At 49.3% G+C, this 17,671-nt stretch overlaps 1 protein-coding gene across 1 annotated transcript in view; it reads left to right on the top strand.

Annotated features, from left to right (window-relative positions):
- Window positions 1–460: 460 nt before the first annotated feature.
- PFN2 (profilin 2) overlaps window positions 461–17,671 on the top strand; it is a 102,459-nt gene continuing 85,248 nt past the window's right edge. The window contains exon 1 of the mRNA XM_077290769.1: window positions 461–903. Coding sequence (XP_077146884.1) covers window positions 772–903 — 132 coding nt within the window. The 5' untranslated portion in view covers window positions 461–771. The remainder of the gene's footprint in view (window positions 904–17,671) is intronic.

The following is a 17,671-nucleotide window of genomic DNA, read 5'->3' as shown; positions in this document are numbered from 1 at the left end:
CCTGGTCCTATAGGGCTGCACTGTATAATCCCCTGTATAGCAGGCACTTGGTGTGCAGTGATGCCTGGTCCTATAGGGCTGCACTGTATAATTCCCTGGATTTCCTGTATAGCAGACACTTGGTGTGCAGTGATGCCTGGCCCTATAGGGCTGCACTGTATAACTCACTGGATCCCCTGTATAGCAGGCACTTGGTGTGCAGTGATGCCTGGTCCTATAGCGCTGCACTGGGTGATACCATCATTCCCTGGAGCTATTTCCTCAGGCAGTTGGCCCATGTGCAGTGACTCCTGACTTTCTGACCAGTCAGTGCACTGTAGGATGAATCTGATGCACTGGGACTATTTTATAACGGGGACTAGGTACATGTGCAGTGACTCCTGACTCTATGTGCGCAGTGATGTACATACAGTAGAGGGGCTATGTGATAAGGGGCTCCGGGCCCCCAGCAGGCCGGTGAGGGCTGTTTCTGGGCCCAGTCCCCGTGCAGTGATTCCAGCACAGCTCACTGTGTGGTAAACTGGTCTCCTGCCGTGGAGGTGTGCCAATGTCCTTCCGCTGCTGCTGGCGGAGGGATCTGTAGCGGCATTAGGGGGAGGGGGGCTACACCCGGGCGCTGTCCTATTTCCTCGGCTTCTCCCGGCTGTCGGAGCTCAGATTATCTCCGGCCGTGACGGAGCCGCTTCATCCCCGTTACCGGCTACCCTCATCCCCGCCCTCACTAACACCGGTACCTTTCGGTCGCCCCTGTCGGTGTCCCCCCCACTGAAGATGTCCGGCTGGCAGGATTACGTGGACATGTTGATGGCCGATGGCAGCTGCCAGGAGGCCGCCATTGTCGGGTACGTGGACGCCAAATACGTCTGGGCAACAACCCCCGGAGGCTTCTTCCAGACACTAACGGTAAGAGCGCCGTGCTATGCGGGCGGGCGGGAGGGCGAGTGACCCGGTGCACCTGCTGCGGGGCGGCACATAACGGACCGTCCTCCTCCGTGAGGCGGCGGTGACCGTGTGCGCTGCCGGCTTATCTACTCGCGGCCGGGCGCAGATTTTGCTCACTGGGGTCTTTTGCGTAGTCCTAAGTCACTGTCATCATCAGATTTACGTATTTGACGTAATCGGCTTTCGAGAATCCCGCCCCCGCCGCTGCTGGCACCATGTTCTCCTGCAAGATGGCGTGCAACCATTGATCATTCCGTGCACAGGGGCCCGTACCGTGCTCGGTGCTGATCCTGCACAGGGGCTCTGCAACAGAGGGTGCTGAATGCTGCTGTGCAGGGGGCGGCCTGAGGGATGGCGCTGTGCAGGGGGCGGCCTGAGGGATGGCGCTGTGCGGGGGGCGGCCTGAGGGATGGCGCTGTGCGGGGGGCGGCCTGAGGGATGGCGCTGTGCGGGGGGCGGCCTGAGGGATGGCGCTGTGCGGGGGGCGGCCTGAGGGATGGCGCTGTGCGGGGGGCGGCCTGAGGGATGGCGCTGTGCGGGGGGCGGCCTGAGGGATGGCGCTGTGCGGGGGGCGGCCTGAGGGATGGCGCTGTGCGGGGGGCGGCCTGAGGGATGGCGCTGTGCGGGGGGCGGCCTGAGGGATGGCGCTGTGCGGGGGGCGGCCTGAGGGATGGCGCTGTGCGGGGGGCGGCCTGAGGGATGGCGCTGTGCGGGGGGCGGCCTGAGGGATGGCGCTGTGCGGGGGGCGGCCTGAGGGATGGCGCTGTGCGGGGGGCGGCCTGAGGGATGGCGGGGGGCGGCCTGAGGGATGGCGGGGGGCGGCCTGAGGGATGGCGGGGGGCGGCCTGAGGGATGGCGGGGGGCGGCCTGAGGGATGGCGCTGTGCGGGGGGCGGCCTGAGGCATGGCGCTGTGCGGGGGGCGGCCTGAGGGATGGCGCTGTGCGGGGGGCGGCCTGAGGCATGGCGCTGTGCAGGGGGCGGCCTGAGGGATGGCGCTGTGCAGGGGGCGGCCTGAGGGATGGCGCTGTGCAGGGGGCGGCCTGAGGGATGGCGCTGTGCAGGGGGCGGCCTGAGGGATGGCGCTGTGCAGGGGGCGGCCTGAGGGATGGCGCTGTGCAGGGGGCGGCCTGAGGGATGGCGCTGTGCAGGGGGCGGCCTGAGGGATGGCGCTGTGCAGGGGGCGGCCTGAGGGATGGCGCTGTGCAGGGGGCGGCCTGAGGGATGGCGCTGTGCAGGGGGCGGCCTGAGGGATGGCGCTGTGCAGGGGGCGGCCTGAGGGATGGCGCTGTGCAGGGGGCGGCCTGAGGGATGGCGCTGTGCAGGGGGCGGCCTGAGGGATGGCGCTGTGCAGGGGGCGGCCTGAGGGATGGCGCTGGGCAGGGGGCGCGGCGTGAGGGATGGCGCTGGGCAGGGGGCGCGGCGTGACGGATGGCGCTCTTCAGGGGGCGGCGTGACGGATGGCGCTCTTCAGGGGGCACTGTGACGGATGGCGCTGTGCAGGGGGCGGCGTGACGGATGGTGCTGTGCAGGGGGCGGACTGACCTCATACATGGACATGATATGTAATAGTTGCCATGTTGGAGTAACTCGCACATCTACATTTCTGAATAGGATATAAACAAAACCAATAACTGGTCCGCGCACTTGTTGAGTCTTAGTTACTTTCAAAATGACTTTTTTCTTTGTTTTTCCGGTGTCAGGCCCTGATCCCACCATATTCCTGCCTGGGTCTCCATACCTAGATTTATATGGGTTGGTGGGGCCATAGACTGCAGTGACACAAATAAAGTTCATTGTTTGTTTATTTTTCTGAAGGTGTCCGTATGTAAGAAATAAATCTACCGTAGTCTGTTTATATTATTGTGCCCCTCTGGGCAGATGGATGCTCGGAAAATGCCCAAAACTAATGACTAACATAGGTCATTTCAACTTCATTCGTGTCACCGTGCATGGCCCATCGAGGGTCCTCCGGAATCCTGTCATTAGGGGGATCCAGGCAGAAGCGCTGTGTGAACAGGGCCTGAGTCTTTATGCACAAGTCCGTTTGTCACGTGCGAGTTCTCTTCTTGTTACGGCTAGGATACGTCCCCATTGATGTCGTAGGCTTGTTCACATGTCTGTTCAAAGATGGATATTATATAAACAAACACTTTTGCAATTTGACTGCTTTTTAAGATTTGCTGCCGTTCTTGAGATGTTTATACTAACATTTTTTTTTTCTAGAATTTACAGCTCGTTGCCTAGGAGACTGACCACCACCGCTGCTGTCTAGAAGTACTCTTAGGCTATGTGCACACGTCAGGATTTTCTGCAGAATTTTCCTGAACAAAACCGGTCTTTTTCTGCAGGAAATCCGCATAAATAACGGTAAAGATGCAAAAAATCTGCAGAATTAATGAACAATGCTGCGTTTTTTTTGCGGAAAAAAACACCACATATGCACAAAAATTGCTGAATGCATTATAAATGACTAGATGGTGGCCCGATTGTAACGCATCGGGTATTCTAGAATATGCATGTCCGCGTAGTATATTGCCCAGCCACGTAGTATATTGCCCAGCCACGTAGTATATTGCACAGCGATGTAGTATACAGCACAGAGCCACCCCGGGCTGGGGTCTCGCACAGACCGGCACCTGTCAGCAGCAGCAGTCAGGCCGTACAGTGCCGGCAGCACTGGGCATCATGCTCTCCGTGGGGACTGAGGCGCCTCACCTTGGCCGCTCTGCTCCTCCTCCCATATTACCTTCCCCCTTCCCAGGCTCACAGCCTCGGCTCCCGTGGGGATTCGCGCCACCTTCCCGCCGCCCTCTTGTTTTTCCTTGTCTCACTCTCGCGAGATGACGTAGCAGTCTCGCGAGACCGCTACGTCATCATCTCGCGAGATCGCAGTGCATGGAGTGGTCACCGGGGCGTCGCGAGGAACTGGAAAGGCGCCGGAAGGTGAGTATATGTTGATTTTTTTAAAATTATTTTTAACATTAGATATTTTTACTATTGATGCCGCAGAGGCAGCATCAATAGTAAAAAGTTGGGGACACACAGGGTTAATAGCAGCGGTTACGGATTGCGTTACCCGCGGCATAACGCGGTCCGTTACCGCTGGCATTAACCCTGTGTGAGCGGTGACTGGAGGGGAGTATGGAGCGGGCGCCGGGCACTGACTGCGGGGAGTAAGGAGCGGCCATTTTCTTCCGGACTGTGGCCGTCGCTGATTGGTCGCGGCAAAACAGCCACGACCAATCAGCGACTTGGATTTCCATGACAGACAGAGGCCGCGACCAATGAATATCCGTGACAGACAGACAGACAGAAAGACGGAAGTACCCCTTAGATAATTATATAGTAGATGGGATGCATATGTATGTGTTTTTATAGCGAAAAAACACAAAAAATCCTGAACGTGTGCACACAGCCTTAAACCTGGCCAGGATTAGGAAGCAACGGCGCACTCCATCGATACTGGCCAGCTTCAAAACCGTGCTTATAAGCTCAATAGAAAAGGGCTGGTAAGTGCTGCACTTGTGCTGCTTTCTAGAAAAGGTGGTCGGCACCATAGGCAACAAGCTCTGAAGAAAAGTGTTAATATTTCAAGAACGGATGAAAAGATAAGTGCGGTAAGCTGTATGTGACATTATTACCCATCTATGAAGGTGGGACTATCCCTCTAAGAAGTTTTGTAGTTTTTCTTCCCATAAAAAGAAAAAAAGGAAACAGCGGACTGGTGTATAGTCAGAGTACTGTTTGCGTCCGTCATGGGATGATTTTGTTTCTGTAACAAGATCCATATTTTTTTTGTTATAGCGAAATAGAAAACCGATCTGTGAAGTCAGCTAATTGGAATAGATAGCCCCTCGATTGCACTCTAACCCCCCATAAAACACGAATTTCTGTCTACAATCCTTCCCTTAATACCTGTGTATATTCTTCACCGTTCTTTCATGCTTTGTGTAGATCCCATCCACATCTGCACAATACCTGTGATGTCAGTGTGACCTGCCGGCACGGACAATGTGCCGACACTGTGCACACACGCAGGCTGACAGCTTGCCGTGACTGATCTCCATTTCTGCAGCATTGACTTCATAAAGAGAATCCACCATGAAAACGGACCTCTCATTCTGAAGGGCTTCATTTCTTTTTTTTTTTTTTTTTCCTTTGCACCCAATAGGGTTTCCGCCCCGTCTGCCGGAGATCACCCTATCGCAGGAGCTTGGCAGAGGATACACTCGGGCAATGTTCACACATCGCAGATTCCGCAAATCTACTGCAATTTGCAGTTCAATAGAAGTAAATGGGTTTATAAAAAATCCCAGTCACATGTTGCTGAAAAATCTGCACGAGAATGAGCTGACGGTGCGGATTTCCAATCTACAGCACGTCCTTATTTTCACCTCAATTCATTGCTTAGTAAATGGAGCAAAGTGAAATGTGGAGTCAAATCTGCAAGTGGCGGAGATGGAATGGTTGTAGACTTCTAGCCAAATTTTTCAGAAATTTTCCGCAAGGTGTGAACATAGCCTTAAAGGAACCGGTCATGTAGAAAATTGGTATCTGATCTGAAGGCGGATGTTATAGAGCAGGATGAGCTGATCAGACTGAAATACATTTGTCATAAAAGTTTCAGTAATGTCAACACTTTTAGTTGAAGTCATTCATTGTTCAGGAAGTGAATGGTCCCAGCATTGTTCCTCTTGCCGGTCATCTGTATAAGTGGTTCTTACCCCTTGACACCGAGGGCTGCATTATAATCGGGCATTTTGGTGTCTGTGTAGCCACCTGTGATCAGGAATTCAACTTGTACTCTTGCATTTCATTGATTGCTTCAATTTTTTGCAGTCTATTTCAATGTTAATTTCTGATTATACGTGTGATGGATCATTCAATGCCTTTTTACTCCAAGTTCCTCCTGATCTTCCTGTTTCATTAATAAACATAATCTCCACTCTACTGGGGCAAAGAAGTGGTGTGTGAGAAGGGTCTGGGGTGGAGGATTTGTGACGGGGACACTTCCTATCGACACTTAAGGCCCCGTCTCACTAAGCGATTTACCAACGATCACGACCAGCGATATGACCTGGCCGTGATCGTTGGTAAGTCGCTGTGTGGTCGCTGGGGAGCTGTCACACAGACAGCTCTCTCCAGCGACCAACGATCAGGGGAACGACTTCGGCATCGTTGAAACTGTCTTCAACGATGCCGAAGTCCCCCTGCAGCACCCGGCTAACCAGGGTAAACATCGGGTTACTAAGCGCAGGGCCGCGCTTAGTAACCCGATGTTTACCCTGGTTACCAAAAAAAACAAACAGTACATACTCGCCTTTCGATGTCCAGGTCCCTTGCCGTCTGCTTCCTGCTCTGACTGAGATCCGGCCGTACAGTGAGAGCAGAGCGCAGCAGTGACGTCACCGCTGTGCTCTCACTCCTCACTGTACGGCGGCTCAGTCAGAGCAGGAAGCAGACGGCAAGGGACCTGGACACCGAAAGGCGAGTATGTACTGTTTGTTTTTTTTGGTAACCAGGGTAAACATCGGGTTACTAAGCGCGGCCCTGCGCTTAGTAACCCGATGTTTACCCTGGTTACCAGTGAAGACATCGCTGGATCGGTGTCACACACACCGATTCAGCGATGTCAGCGGGGCCTCAACGACCAAAAAAAGGTCCAGGCCATTCCGACACGACCAGCGATCTCGCAGCAGGGGCCTGATCGCTGGTACGTGTCACACATAGCGAGATCGCTATGGAGGTCGCTGTTGCGTCACAAAACTTGTGACTCAGCAGCGATCTCGCTAGCGATCTCGCTATGTGAGACGGGGCCTTTACTGGTGGTAATCATAAGTGAGTGTCACCCAGCAGGTTCCCGCTTCGGTCAGAGCACCTCTCAACAATCTCCACAAATTTGATGGAAAGATTTGCACTGTACGAATGCTGTCTCTTGTCAAAATGACAGAAACCACAAGAGAGCTTGGTGGACCCCATAAAGTCTGTAGGGCGCCGGTTGTATCTGTCGTTTTCTGCTGATTCTTCAGTGTTTTGGCTTCTGTTTGGAGCAGAAACAACAACTGGAGTGTGAACAAAGCCTTAAAGCATGCACATTTCATTTGAGCTTTTAGAATAACCATGTGTGCTTACACATGAGGAAAAACACGATTTCCTAATGTTATCTAATATGTACCCTGCATTTTTCACCAGCCTTCCCTTCTGCAGGTTCTCTGGCTACCAGTGGTCAATGAGCTTGTGGGTGGAAATGATCTGCCATGATCTCTTCCATAAGCAGCACCCACAGACATGAGGGATTCCCGCTCTCCTATCCCTTTGTAGCGCATATTCAGAATGAAGACCACTAGGCTATTTGCAGTCTGAGTTTTTGAATCATCAGTACTGAACAGAGTAGCTGTGAATCCAGCACTTGCTAGAAAGCAGCAGCACTGTCTGCGTGTGTCTACCTTTCACTCTGCTTCTCCTTTCTGCCTAATAAACAGACTTCAATGGGCAGCTGTAATCTGAGTGAGCTGACTGTCCATCTTGCCTAGATCAAGATGGCTTTTAAATATATTTTTTTGGAGGGGTTTCATGTCACTCAACCGTTCATTTCTGCAGTTTGTTGAAACGACCGTTTCCATTTAAACTGAGCATATACTTTTGGTTCTTGTTGGTTGAACGCTCATGCTGCTGTTTATAATGCAAGTCCCCCTCCGTACACAAGAGTGCAAAAATTGAGAAGAGGTGGGGAAAGCTGCTATGATGCACCTCAGTTGGTGCTTATCTCCCTTTGGAACAAAGGATCAGGCATGCTGACATGCAGTATGCTCAATCATTATTATTTCCTGATATAAGCTGAATTGATGTTGCCCCAAACATTTTACACAAAATCGAGTTGGTCTGTCTCGCTGAAATCCTCAGATTCAACCTCCCGGAGTCTTGTGTGTGTTTAGATAACAAAGTGACTAATTGAATTAATGCATGTTGCTCGTGTCCATACACACCATGTAAAAGAACTAATTCTACCAAGCAAACAGGCCAGGGATTTTTCTTCAAGACTCCGGTTTGTATTGTGTATAGAATTGCGGGGGCCGGATGCTTCATTATTGTCTGTAAGGTCCAGGGCGGATCATGTGTCCCAGGAAAGCTTCCAACGTATTGGCCAACGTTTTATAGGGCCTTGTGGTCAAAGGATAAGAGATTTCTACCGACATCTCTGCCAGTATATGGCGGTATAATGCAACCAATGTATGACATGGATTAGAAGATTACAATCTTTCATACTTTTGAGTCCTGGAGAAAACAACTTTACCTTGTATGTCCATAATGGATGCCTAACGGTGGCATCCCTCAACCACAGATGAAAATGGCATTCGTTTTACAAATCTGTCATGTGTGACATCCCATATGTTAGGTATCCATCTCAACCTCTGTTTAAAGGGGTCACGTACCTCTGATTATACACTGTGTGCAGAATTATTAGGCAAGTTGTGTTTTGATCACATAATACATTTTATACATGTTGTCCTACTCCAAGCTGTTCAGGCTTGAGCCAACTACCAATTAAGTAAATCAGGTGATGTGCATTTCTGTAATGAGGAGGGGTGTTGTCTAGCGACATCAAAACCCTATATAAGGCCGGTTTCACACGTCAGTGGCTCCGGTACGTGTGGTGACAGTTTTCTCACGTACCGGAGACACTGACTCACGTAGACACATTAAAATCAATGTGTCTCTGCACATGTCAGCGTGTTTTCACGGACCGTGTGTCCATGTGAAAAACACGGAGACATGTCAGTGTTCGTGGGAGCGCACGGATCACACGGACCCATTAAAGTCAATGGGTCCGTGTAAACACGTACCGCACACGGATGCTGTCCATGTGCCGTGCAGGAGACAGCGCTACAGTGGTGCTGAAGCCGCCATTCATTTCTTCTCCCCAGCAGCGTTCGCTGGAGAGAAGGAATGAAAAATCAATGTTTTTTTTTTTAAATTATTTTTGTGTTTAAAATAAAGATCCTTGTCACCTGCCGCCTCCCACCCCCTGTGCGCCCGCCCGCTGGCATTAAAATACTCACCCAGCTCCCTCGATGCTTCCTCTCAGCGTCGCAGCTTGTCCTGTATGAGCGGTCATGTGGTGCCGCTCATTACAGGGATGAATATGCGGCTCCACCTCCCATAGGGGTGGAGCCGCATATTCATCACTGTAATGAGCGGCACCACGTGACCGCTCATACAGGACAAGCTGCGACGCTGAGAGGAAGCATCGAGGGAGCTGGGTGAGTATTTTATTTCCAGCGGGCGGGCGCACAGGGGGTGGGAGGGGGGAGGTTACCGAGAACTTTATTTTAACCATAAAAAAAAAACAATGATTTTTGATTCCTTCTCTCCAGCGAACGCTGCTGGGAAGAAGGAATGAATTCCGGCTTCAGCACCCAAAGCAGGGGACAGCGCTTACTGTAGCGCTGTCTCCTGCACGGTCCGTGTGGTACTCAGTCGGCACACGGCTGCCGCACGTGTGCCACACTGATGTGCCACGTGAGCACACGGACAACTCCGGTACCGATTTTTCCGGTACCGGAAAAAATCTGGACGTGTGAGACTGGCCTCAGGTGTGCTTAATTATTAGGCAACTTCCTTTCCTTTGGCAAAATGGGTCAGAAGAGAGATTTGACGGGCTCTGAAAAGTCCAAAATTGTGAGATGTCTTGCAGAGGGATGCAGCAGTCTTGAAATTGCCAAACTTTTGAAGCGTGATCACCGAACAATCAAGCCTTTCATGGCAAATAGCCAACAGGGTCGCAAGAAGCGTGTTGGGCAAAAAAGGCACAAAATGACTGCCCAAGAATTGAGGAAAATTAAGCGTGAAGCTGCCAAGATGCCATTTGCCACCAGTTTTGCCATATTTCAGAGCTGCAATGTTACTGGAGTAACAAAGCACAAGATGTGCGATACTCAGGGACATGGCCAAGGTAAGGAAGGCTGAAAAATTACCACCTTTGAACAAGAAACATAAGATTAAACGTCAAGACTGGGCCAAGAAATATCTTAAGACTGACTTTTCAAAGGTTTTATAGACTGATGAAATGAGAGTGACTCTTGATGGGCCAGATGGATGGGCCAGAGGCTGGATCAGTAAAGGGCAGAGAGCTCCACTCTGACTCAGACACCAGCAAGGTGGAGGTGGGGTACTGGTATGGGCTAGCATAATCAAAGATGAACTTGTGGGACCTTTTCAGGTTGAGGATGGAGTGAAGCTCAACTCCCAGACCTACTGCCGGTTTCTGGAAGACAACTTCTTCAAGCAGTGGTACTGGAAGAAGTCGGTATCGTTCAAGAAAAACATGATTTTCATGCAGGACAATGCTCCATCACATGCCTCCAACTACTCCACAGCGTGGCTGGCCAGTAAAGGTCTCAAAGAAGAAAAAATGACATGGCCCCCTTGTTCACCTGATCTGAACCCCATAGGGAACCTGTGGTCCCCCATAAAATGTGAGATCTACAGGGAGGGAAAACAGTCCACCTCTCGGAACAGTGTCTGGGAGGCTGTGGTGGCTGCTGCACGCAATGTTGATCGTAACCAGATCAAGCAACTGACAGAATCTATGGATGGAAGGCTGTTGTGTCATCATAAAGAAAGGTGGCTATATTGGTGACTAATTTTTTTGGGTTTTGTTTTTGCATGTCAAATGTTTATTTCTAAATTTTGTGCAGTGATATTGGTTTACCTGGTGAAAATAAACAAGTGAGATGGGAATATATTTGGTTTTTATTAAGTTGCCTATAATTCTGCACAGTAATAGTTACCTGCACAAACAGATATCCTCCTAAGATAGCCAAATCTAAAAACAAAAACAAAAAACACTCCCAACTTCCAAAAATATTAAGCTTTGATATTTGAGTCTTTTGATTTGATTGAGAACATAGTTGTTGATCAATAATAAAAATAATCCTCTAAAATACAACTTGCCTAATAATGCTGCACATAGTCTAGTGTCCAACCCCCGGCACCACCACTGATCATCAGCAGGGCGTACAGTGTGTAGAGGTCGTTCTCGGGTACCGCTGCTCTGCTCCCAGTCACTTCAGTAGGGTGCTATCTGCAGTACCTGAGATCCACCTCTGTACAGTGTACGCGCCACAGTATTAGGGCTCTGTACATCCGGCCCCCACAACACCTGGCACCAAATCTGATATTAGATAATTATAGGAGGAAACTGTCTCAAGGTGACTTGAGACAAGTAAAAAGGTATTGGTGTGGGGTCCTGGAGCCGGGACCACCACTAATTGTTTGAATGTAGCAATAATCCTCATTCTTTCTTGCTTCGTGCCGTCTCTGCTTCTAATACTGGCATATTGGGGGATGGTGGTTAGCATTGCAGCCTTGCAGCGCTGGGGTCCTGGGTTTAAATCCCACCAAGGACACAAACTCCTTGCAGATGTTATGTTCTCCCCGTGTTTGTGTGTGTTTCCTCCGGGTTCTCCGGTTTCCTCCCACATTCCAAAAGACCTACTGGATAGGGAATTTAGATTGTGAGCCTCATCGGGGACAGTGATAGTGTGCAAAACTGTAAAGCCCTGCGGAATGTTAGTGCTATATAAAATAAAGGTTAATAAAATGTGCATGCGATCCTGAGGATGCCTGTCATGGTGGTGGTGGTATCAGTAGTACCCTGTAAATTAAGGGGCTCTAGTGCATATGCGTGCATTAGTGGTCTGCTTTATAGGAGTCGGCCATATTGTGATTGCTTCTCTATGATGAGTCGGGCCACTTACTATCCATATTTGATGAGGCGCTGTATAGTGGAGGGCCTATGTAAATCCTGGACATTGCACCCTTGAAGTCGGCTTTCTCCCTTATGATCTTTAGCTTTTCTTTCATAAACCATGATTTGAGGGTCCGAATAATTTCTCTATTCACATCTGCACTATGGGATTAATGCAAGACCTTCTATGTAATGAATCTGTGTGGTGACCTTCTTAGATCTGCGGTCAGGGATGTTCGTCCTCCACAGTGGGGTAGATGTGGCGGTCCTTGTTTATGATGAGCAGATGCCTTGGTCGCTGATTTTTCTTTCATTGAATAATGACCACTTTCAGCTTAAAAAGGAGAATTGATTCTGGCTTGGCGTGCGTCACAATGAGTCAGTGCAGCGCTCCTCCCTCACAGATGAGACCCACGCATGCAGACACGTTTACCGGGGCTGGAGTGACTCTGCAGATATTCGGGAAGCCCACGCTTTCTCCTCCAAGACTCAGGCAGGGCTGTGCATCGCTGTGCAGGGTGTTCTCTGATGCCTCATCTGAGGTGGTCCACAGTACTCTGCATTCTACATCATTGGCGTTAACTGCAGTAGAGCAGGAATCCTACACGTGTAACGGTCAACCTATATCTTGGCTTTGCTGCATTTTCACCGGCATACTCTGCAATTTTTCTAATTTGAAGGAAACCATGTCCTGTATAGGCAGTGCAATCTGCAGCACGGTGTGAAGGAGAATCTGAGCAGAATGAGATTAGATGGAGACCTATTTACATTTTTGTTGAAAAATGACCTGGTGTTCATATGTTCAATTTTGAGCGTTTCTAATTTGTTACGATATGACCTGTCATAAGCCTTCAGTATGAATAGCTAATTCGAGTACCACATGAAGATGCCGCCCCGGAGCACGAGCATATCATCATTAGCTGAAAACTACAAATAAAGGGCATCATAATGTAGAGAAAGAGACCCTCAGTTCATTGATGTCACTAAGGCTGCTTTCACACATCAGGTTTTTGCTGTCAGGCACAATCCAGCAAACTTTGAAGAAAAAAAACCGGATCCGGCAAAAGTTGCCGTCGGATCCGTTTTTTTCTCATAGACTTTTATTAGCGCCGCATGGCCTCACATTAAATCCCTTTTGCCGGATCCGTCAAATTTGTTTTCCGGCGGCCGGAGAAAACTGACATAGGAACGTTTTTTTCTGTCCATTGGAAAAACGGACAGCAATGGATGAAACGTGACGTGAGGTGAAATGATGGAATCCGGCGACAGATTCCCTCTTTTTTTTTTTTTTTTTTTTTTTTTTTTTTTTAAACCATGCATTTTCCATTCTGGGGTCTGAGTCTCTCTCTGTGTCTATTAAAAAACCGGATCCGGTTCAGTTTTTCACAAATTTCCACGGATCTGTTCTTTCCAAAATTTGCCAGATTGTGCCTGACTGCAAAAACCTGATGTGTGAAAACAGCCTTAGCCCTCTTTCACAGCTCTGTTTTACAATCAGTCACAACTTGTCAAAATGTTGAAAAGACGGATCCTGTGCAGATTGAAAAAAAAAAAAAAAAAAAGTATGCACTGGGTCCGTTTTATTTTTTTTATGGATCCGTCAAGGCTATGTGCACACGTTGTGTATGCGTCTTCGCCACATTTTTCCGCTGCGAAAACACATACACAACACAACCCAGGTTAAAAATTAATTAAAAAAATCATGATATTCTTACCTTCCGGCGTCCCCCGCAGCCTTCCAGATGCTGCCGGCACCACCCGTTCCCAGTAATGCCTTGCGAGACAATGACCTGTGATGACGTAGCAGTCTTGCGAGACCACTGCGTCATCGGGTCATTGTCTCGTAAGGTATTACTGGGAACGGGAGCTGCCGGCAGCATCGGGAAGGCTGCGGGGGACTCCGGAAGGTAAGAGTATCACGATTTTTTTTCTTTTTTTGAGAGAGATTCCACGCATGATCAGTTTCAAGTCAGCGATTTTCCGACGTACAGAAAAAACGTTCCTCTGTGCGTTGTCTCCGGCCGATGGACAGCAATTTTACGACGGATCCAGCACACGACGGATGAAACGGATGGCCATTCGTCGCTAATACAAGTCTATGAGAAAAAAATGGATCCAGCAGAAACATTTGCTGGATCCGTTTTTTTTCACAATACGACGCATTGTGACGGAAAAAGATGGAAGTGTGAAAGAGGCCTTGCTGGGCTGATTGTTGGAAATTTGATGATCCTCCTCCTAAGTGATTTTTTTTTTTTTTTTTTTTTTCACTTGTTGCCAGGTAGTCTTGCATATTAATGAGCTTTATATACCGTAACCCCGCCCCCATTACTGATTGGTAGTTTTCTGACTATGCACAGTGTACACAGAAAGCTGCCAATCAATGGTGGGGGTGGAAAATTAGTATATCTACAGCAAAGAAGTGTTCTAATTTTTTTTTTTTTTTTATAGGAAAAAAAAGCAAAAAAGCAGCCCAGTAAGCGACTCCTCGATACTACGTGGTCGGTCTCTAATTTATGCTGCTTTCACTTGGTGCTGCAAAAACCTGGTAACAGATTGCCTTTTAATGGATTAAAAAAAAAAAAGTATAGTTTTCCTCGATCGCTTTTTGCTAACATTTTTCGAACGCTTCAGGACAATTAAACGCCTAGGAAACGCCACATAGAAGGAGCATCCCCTGAAGTGTGTCCTTCTAAACAAAAACTCACTGTTTTTGAGTGCCCCCAAAACTGTGTGCATATAAACCCTTATGCCCCTTCGTATGTTCTGATATTTCCAGTACTGGAAAAACCAGTACCGTTGCTATCCGTATCTGTGCATGGATTATACCCACGATCCTTGTGAAACATGCTGGAAAAGAATGCAGACTAGACATGAGATGTTTAGGTGATAGATGTGCAAAGATAGAAAATAGATGTCAGTGAGATATATAATCAGTGCATTGCTTGTGTATTTTTATTCTGTACTTGTATTTGGCGCACAAAATGAAAAAAAAAAAAAGTGTGGGGCCCACCTTACTTTTAATAACCAGCTAAGGGAAAGCAGACAGCTGTGATCTGTTCTCATTAGTCTAGGAAGGGGCCAATATCCATGGACCTTCCCAGCCAATTTAGATCAGCTCACAGCTGTCTGCTTAGCTTTTACCGATTATTTAACCCCTTCCCGACCCATGACGCCTATGCGGCGTCATGGAATGATCGCATCCCTGCAGATCGGGTGAAAGGGTTAATTCCTATTTTACCCGATCTGCAGGGAGAGGGGGAGTTGTACTTCAGCCTAGGGGGGGTGGCTTTGCCCCCACGTGGCTACGATCGCTCTGATTGGCTGTTGAAAGTGCAACAGCCAATCAGAGCAATTTGCAATATTTCACCTATGAAAATGGTGAAATATTGCAATCCAGCCATGGCCGATGCTGCAATAGCATCTGCCATGGCTGGAAATCATGTACTGGCCCCCCCCCACCGCCCCCGATCTCCTCCCCAGTCGTCCGTTCTGTCAGGTACCCCCCTCCGTCCCCCTGTTCGCTCCCCCGTGCTCCTGTCCGCTCCCCCGTGCTCCTGTCCGCTCCCCCCGTCCTCCGATTCCCCCCCCCCCCCCGTGCTCCGATCCACCCCCCCACCACCCCCTCATACTTACCGATCCTCCCGGTGTCCGGCCGTGTCCTCGCTGGGCGCCGCCATCTTGGAAAATGGCGGGCGCATGCTCAGTACGCCCGCCGAATCTGCAGGCTGGCAGATTCGTTACAGGTACATTTTGATCGCTGTGGTAGGTTCTACCACAGCGATCAAAATAAAAAAAATAATAAATAAACCCCCCCCTTTATCACCCCCATAGGTAGGGACAATAATAAAATAAAGAAAATATTTTTTTTTTCTTTTACCACTAGGGTTAGGGTTAGAACTAGGGGTAGGGGTAGGGTTAGGGTTACGGGTAGGGTTAGGGGTAGGGTTATGGCATGTGCACACAGAGCGGATCGGCCGCGGATCCGCAGCGGATTGGCCGCGGATCCGCAGCGGATTGGCCGCGGATCCGCAGCGGATTGGCCGCGGATCCGCAGCGGATCCGCAGCGGATTGGCCGCGGATCTGCAGCGGATTGGCCGCGGATCCGCAGCGGATTGGCCGCGGATCTGCAGCGGATTGGCCGCGGATCGGCAGCGGATTGGCCTCGGATCCGCAGCGGATTGGCCGCGGATCCGCAGCGGATTGGCCGCTGCGAATTCGAAGCAGTTTTCCATCAGGTTTACAGTACCATGTACACCTAAGGAAAACCAAATCTGCTGTGCCCATGGTGCGGAAAATTCCGTGCAGAAACGCTGCATTGTATTTTCCGCAGCATGTCAATTCTTTGTGCGGATTCCGCAGCGGTTTACACCTGTTCCTCAATAGGAATCCGCAGGTGAAATCCGCACAAAAAAACACTGGAAATCTGCTGTAAATCCGCAGGCAAAACGCAGTGCCTTTTACCTGCAGATTTTTCAAAAATCGTGCGGAAAAATCTCACACGAATCCGCAACGTGGGCACATACCCTTAGGGTTAGGGTTGGAATTAGGGCTAGGGTTGGAAATAGGGTTAAGAATAGGCTTGTGGTTAGGGTTACGGATAGGGTTAGGGGTGTGTTGGGGTTACAGTTGTGGTTAGGGTTGGGATTAGGGTTACGGTTGGGATTAGGGTTAGGATTAGGGTTGGAATTAGGGTTACGGTTGTGTTGCGGTTAGGGTTGTGGTTAGGGGTGTGTTGGGGTTAGGGTTGTGATTAGGGTTATGGCTACAGTTGGGATTAGGATTAGGGGTGTGTTGGGGTTAGTGTTGAAGTTAGAATTGAGGGGTTTCCACTGTTTTAGGCACATCAGGGGTCTCCAAACGCAACATGGCGCCACCATTGATTCCAGCCAATCTTGCGTTCAAAAAGTCAAATGGTGCTCCCGCCCTTCCAAGCCCCGACGTGCGCCCAAACAGTGGTTTACCCCCACATTTGGGGTACCAGCGTACTCAGGACAAACTGGGCAACAACTGTTGGGGTCCAATTTCTCCTGTTACCCTTGCAAAAATAAAAAATTACTTGCTAAAACATAATTTTTGAGGAAAGAACAATTATTTTTTATTTTCACGGCTCTGCGTTATAAACTTCTGTGAAGCACTTGGGGGTTGAAAGTGCTCACCACACATCTAGATAAGTTCCTTCGGGGGTCTAGTTTCCAAAATGGGGTCACTTGTGGGGTGTTTCTACTGTTTAGGCACATCAGGGGCTCTGCAAATGCAATGTGACGCCCGCAGACCATTCCATCAAAGTCTGCATTTCAAATGTCACTACTTCCCTTCCGAGCCCCGGCATGTACCCAAACAGTGGTTTACCCCCACATATGGGGTATCAGCGTACTCAGGAGAAACTGGACAACAACTTTTGGGGTCCAATTTCTCCTGTTACTCTTGCAAAAATAAAAAATTCTGGGCTAAAAAAATATTTTTGAGGAAAGGAAACACATTTATTATTTTCACGGCTCTGCGTTATAAACTTCTGTGAAGCACTTGGGGGTTCAAAGTGCTCACCACACATCTAGATAAGTTCCCTTGGGGGTCTAGTTTCCAAAATGGAGTCAATTGTGGGGAGTTCCTACTGTTTAGGCACATCAGGGGCTCTGCAAACGCAACCTGACGCCCGCAGAGCATTCCATCAAAGTCTGCATTTCAAAACGTCACTACTTCCCTTCCGAACCCCGACGTGTGCCAAAACAGTGGTTTACCCCCACATATGGGGTATCATCGTACTCAGGAGAAACTGGAAAACAACTTTTGGGGTCCAATTTCTCCTATTACCCTTGGGAAAATAAAAAATTGTGGGCTAAAAAATCATTTTTGAGAAAAGAAAAATTATTTTTTATTTTCATGGCTCTGCGTTATAAACTTCTGTGAAGCACTTGGGGGTTCAAAGTGCTCACCACAGATCTAGATTAGTTCCTTGGGAGGTCTAGTTTCCAAAATG

This window comes from Ranitomeya variabilis, chromosome 2 (genome assembly GCF_051348905.1).
Source record: "Ranitomeya variabilis isolate aRanVar5 chromosome 2, aRanVar5.hap1, whole genome shotgun sequence".
Taxonomy (NCBI): domain Eukaryota; kingdom Metazoa; phylum Chordata; class Amphibia; order Anura; family Dendrobatidae; genus Ranitomeya; species Ranitomeya variabilis.
This window is presented reverse-complemented; position numbering and strand designations above follow the sequence as displayed.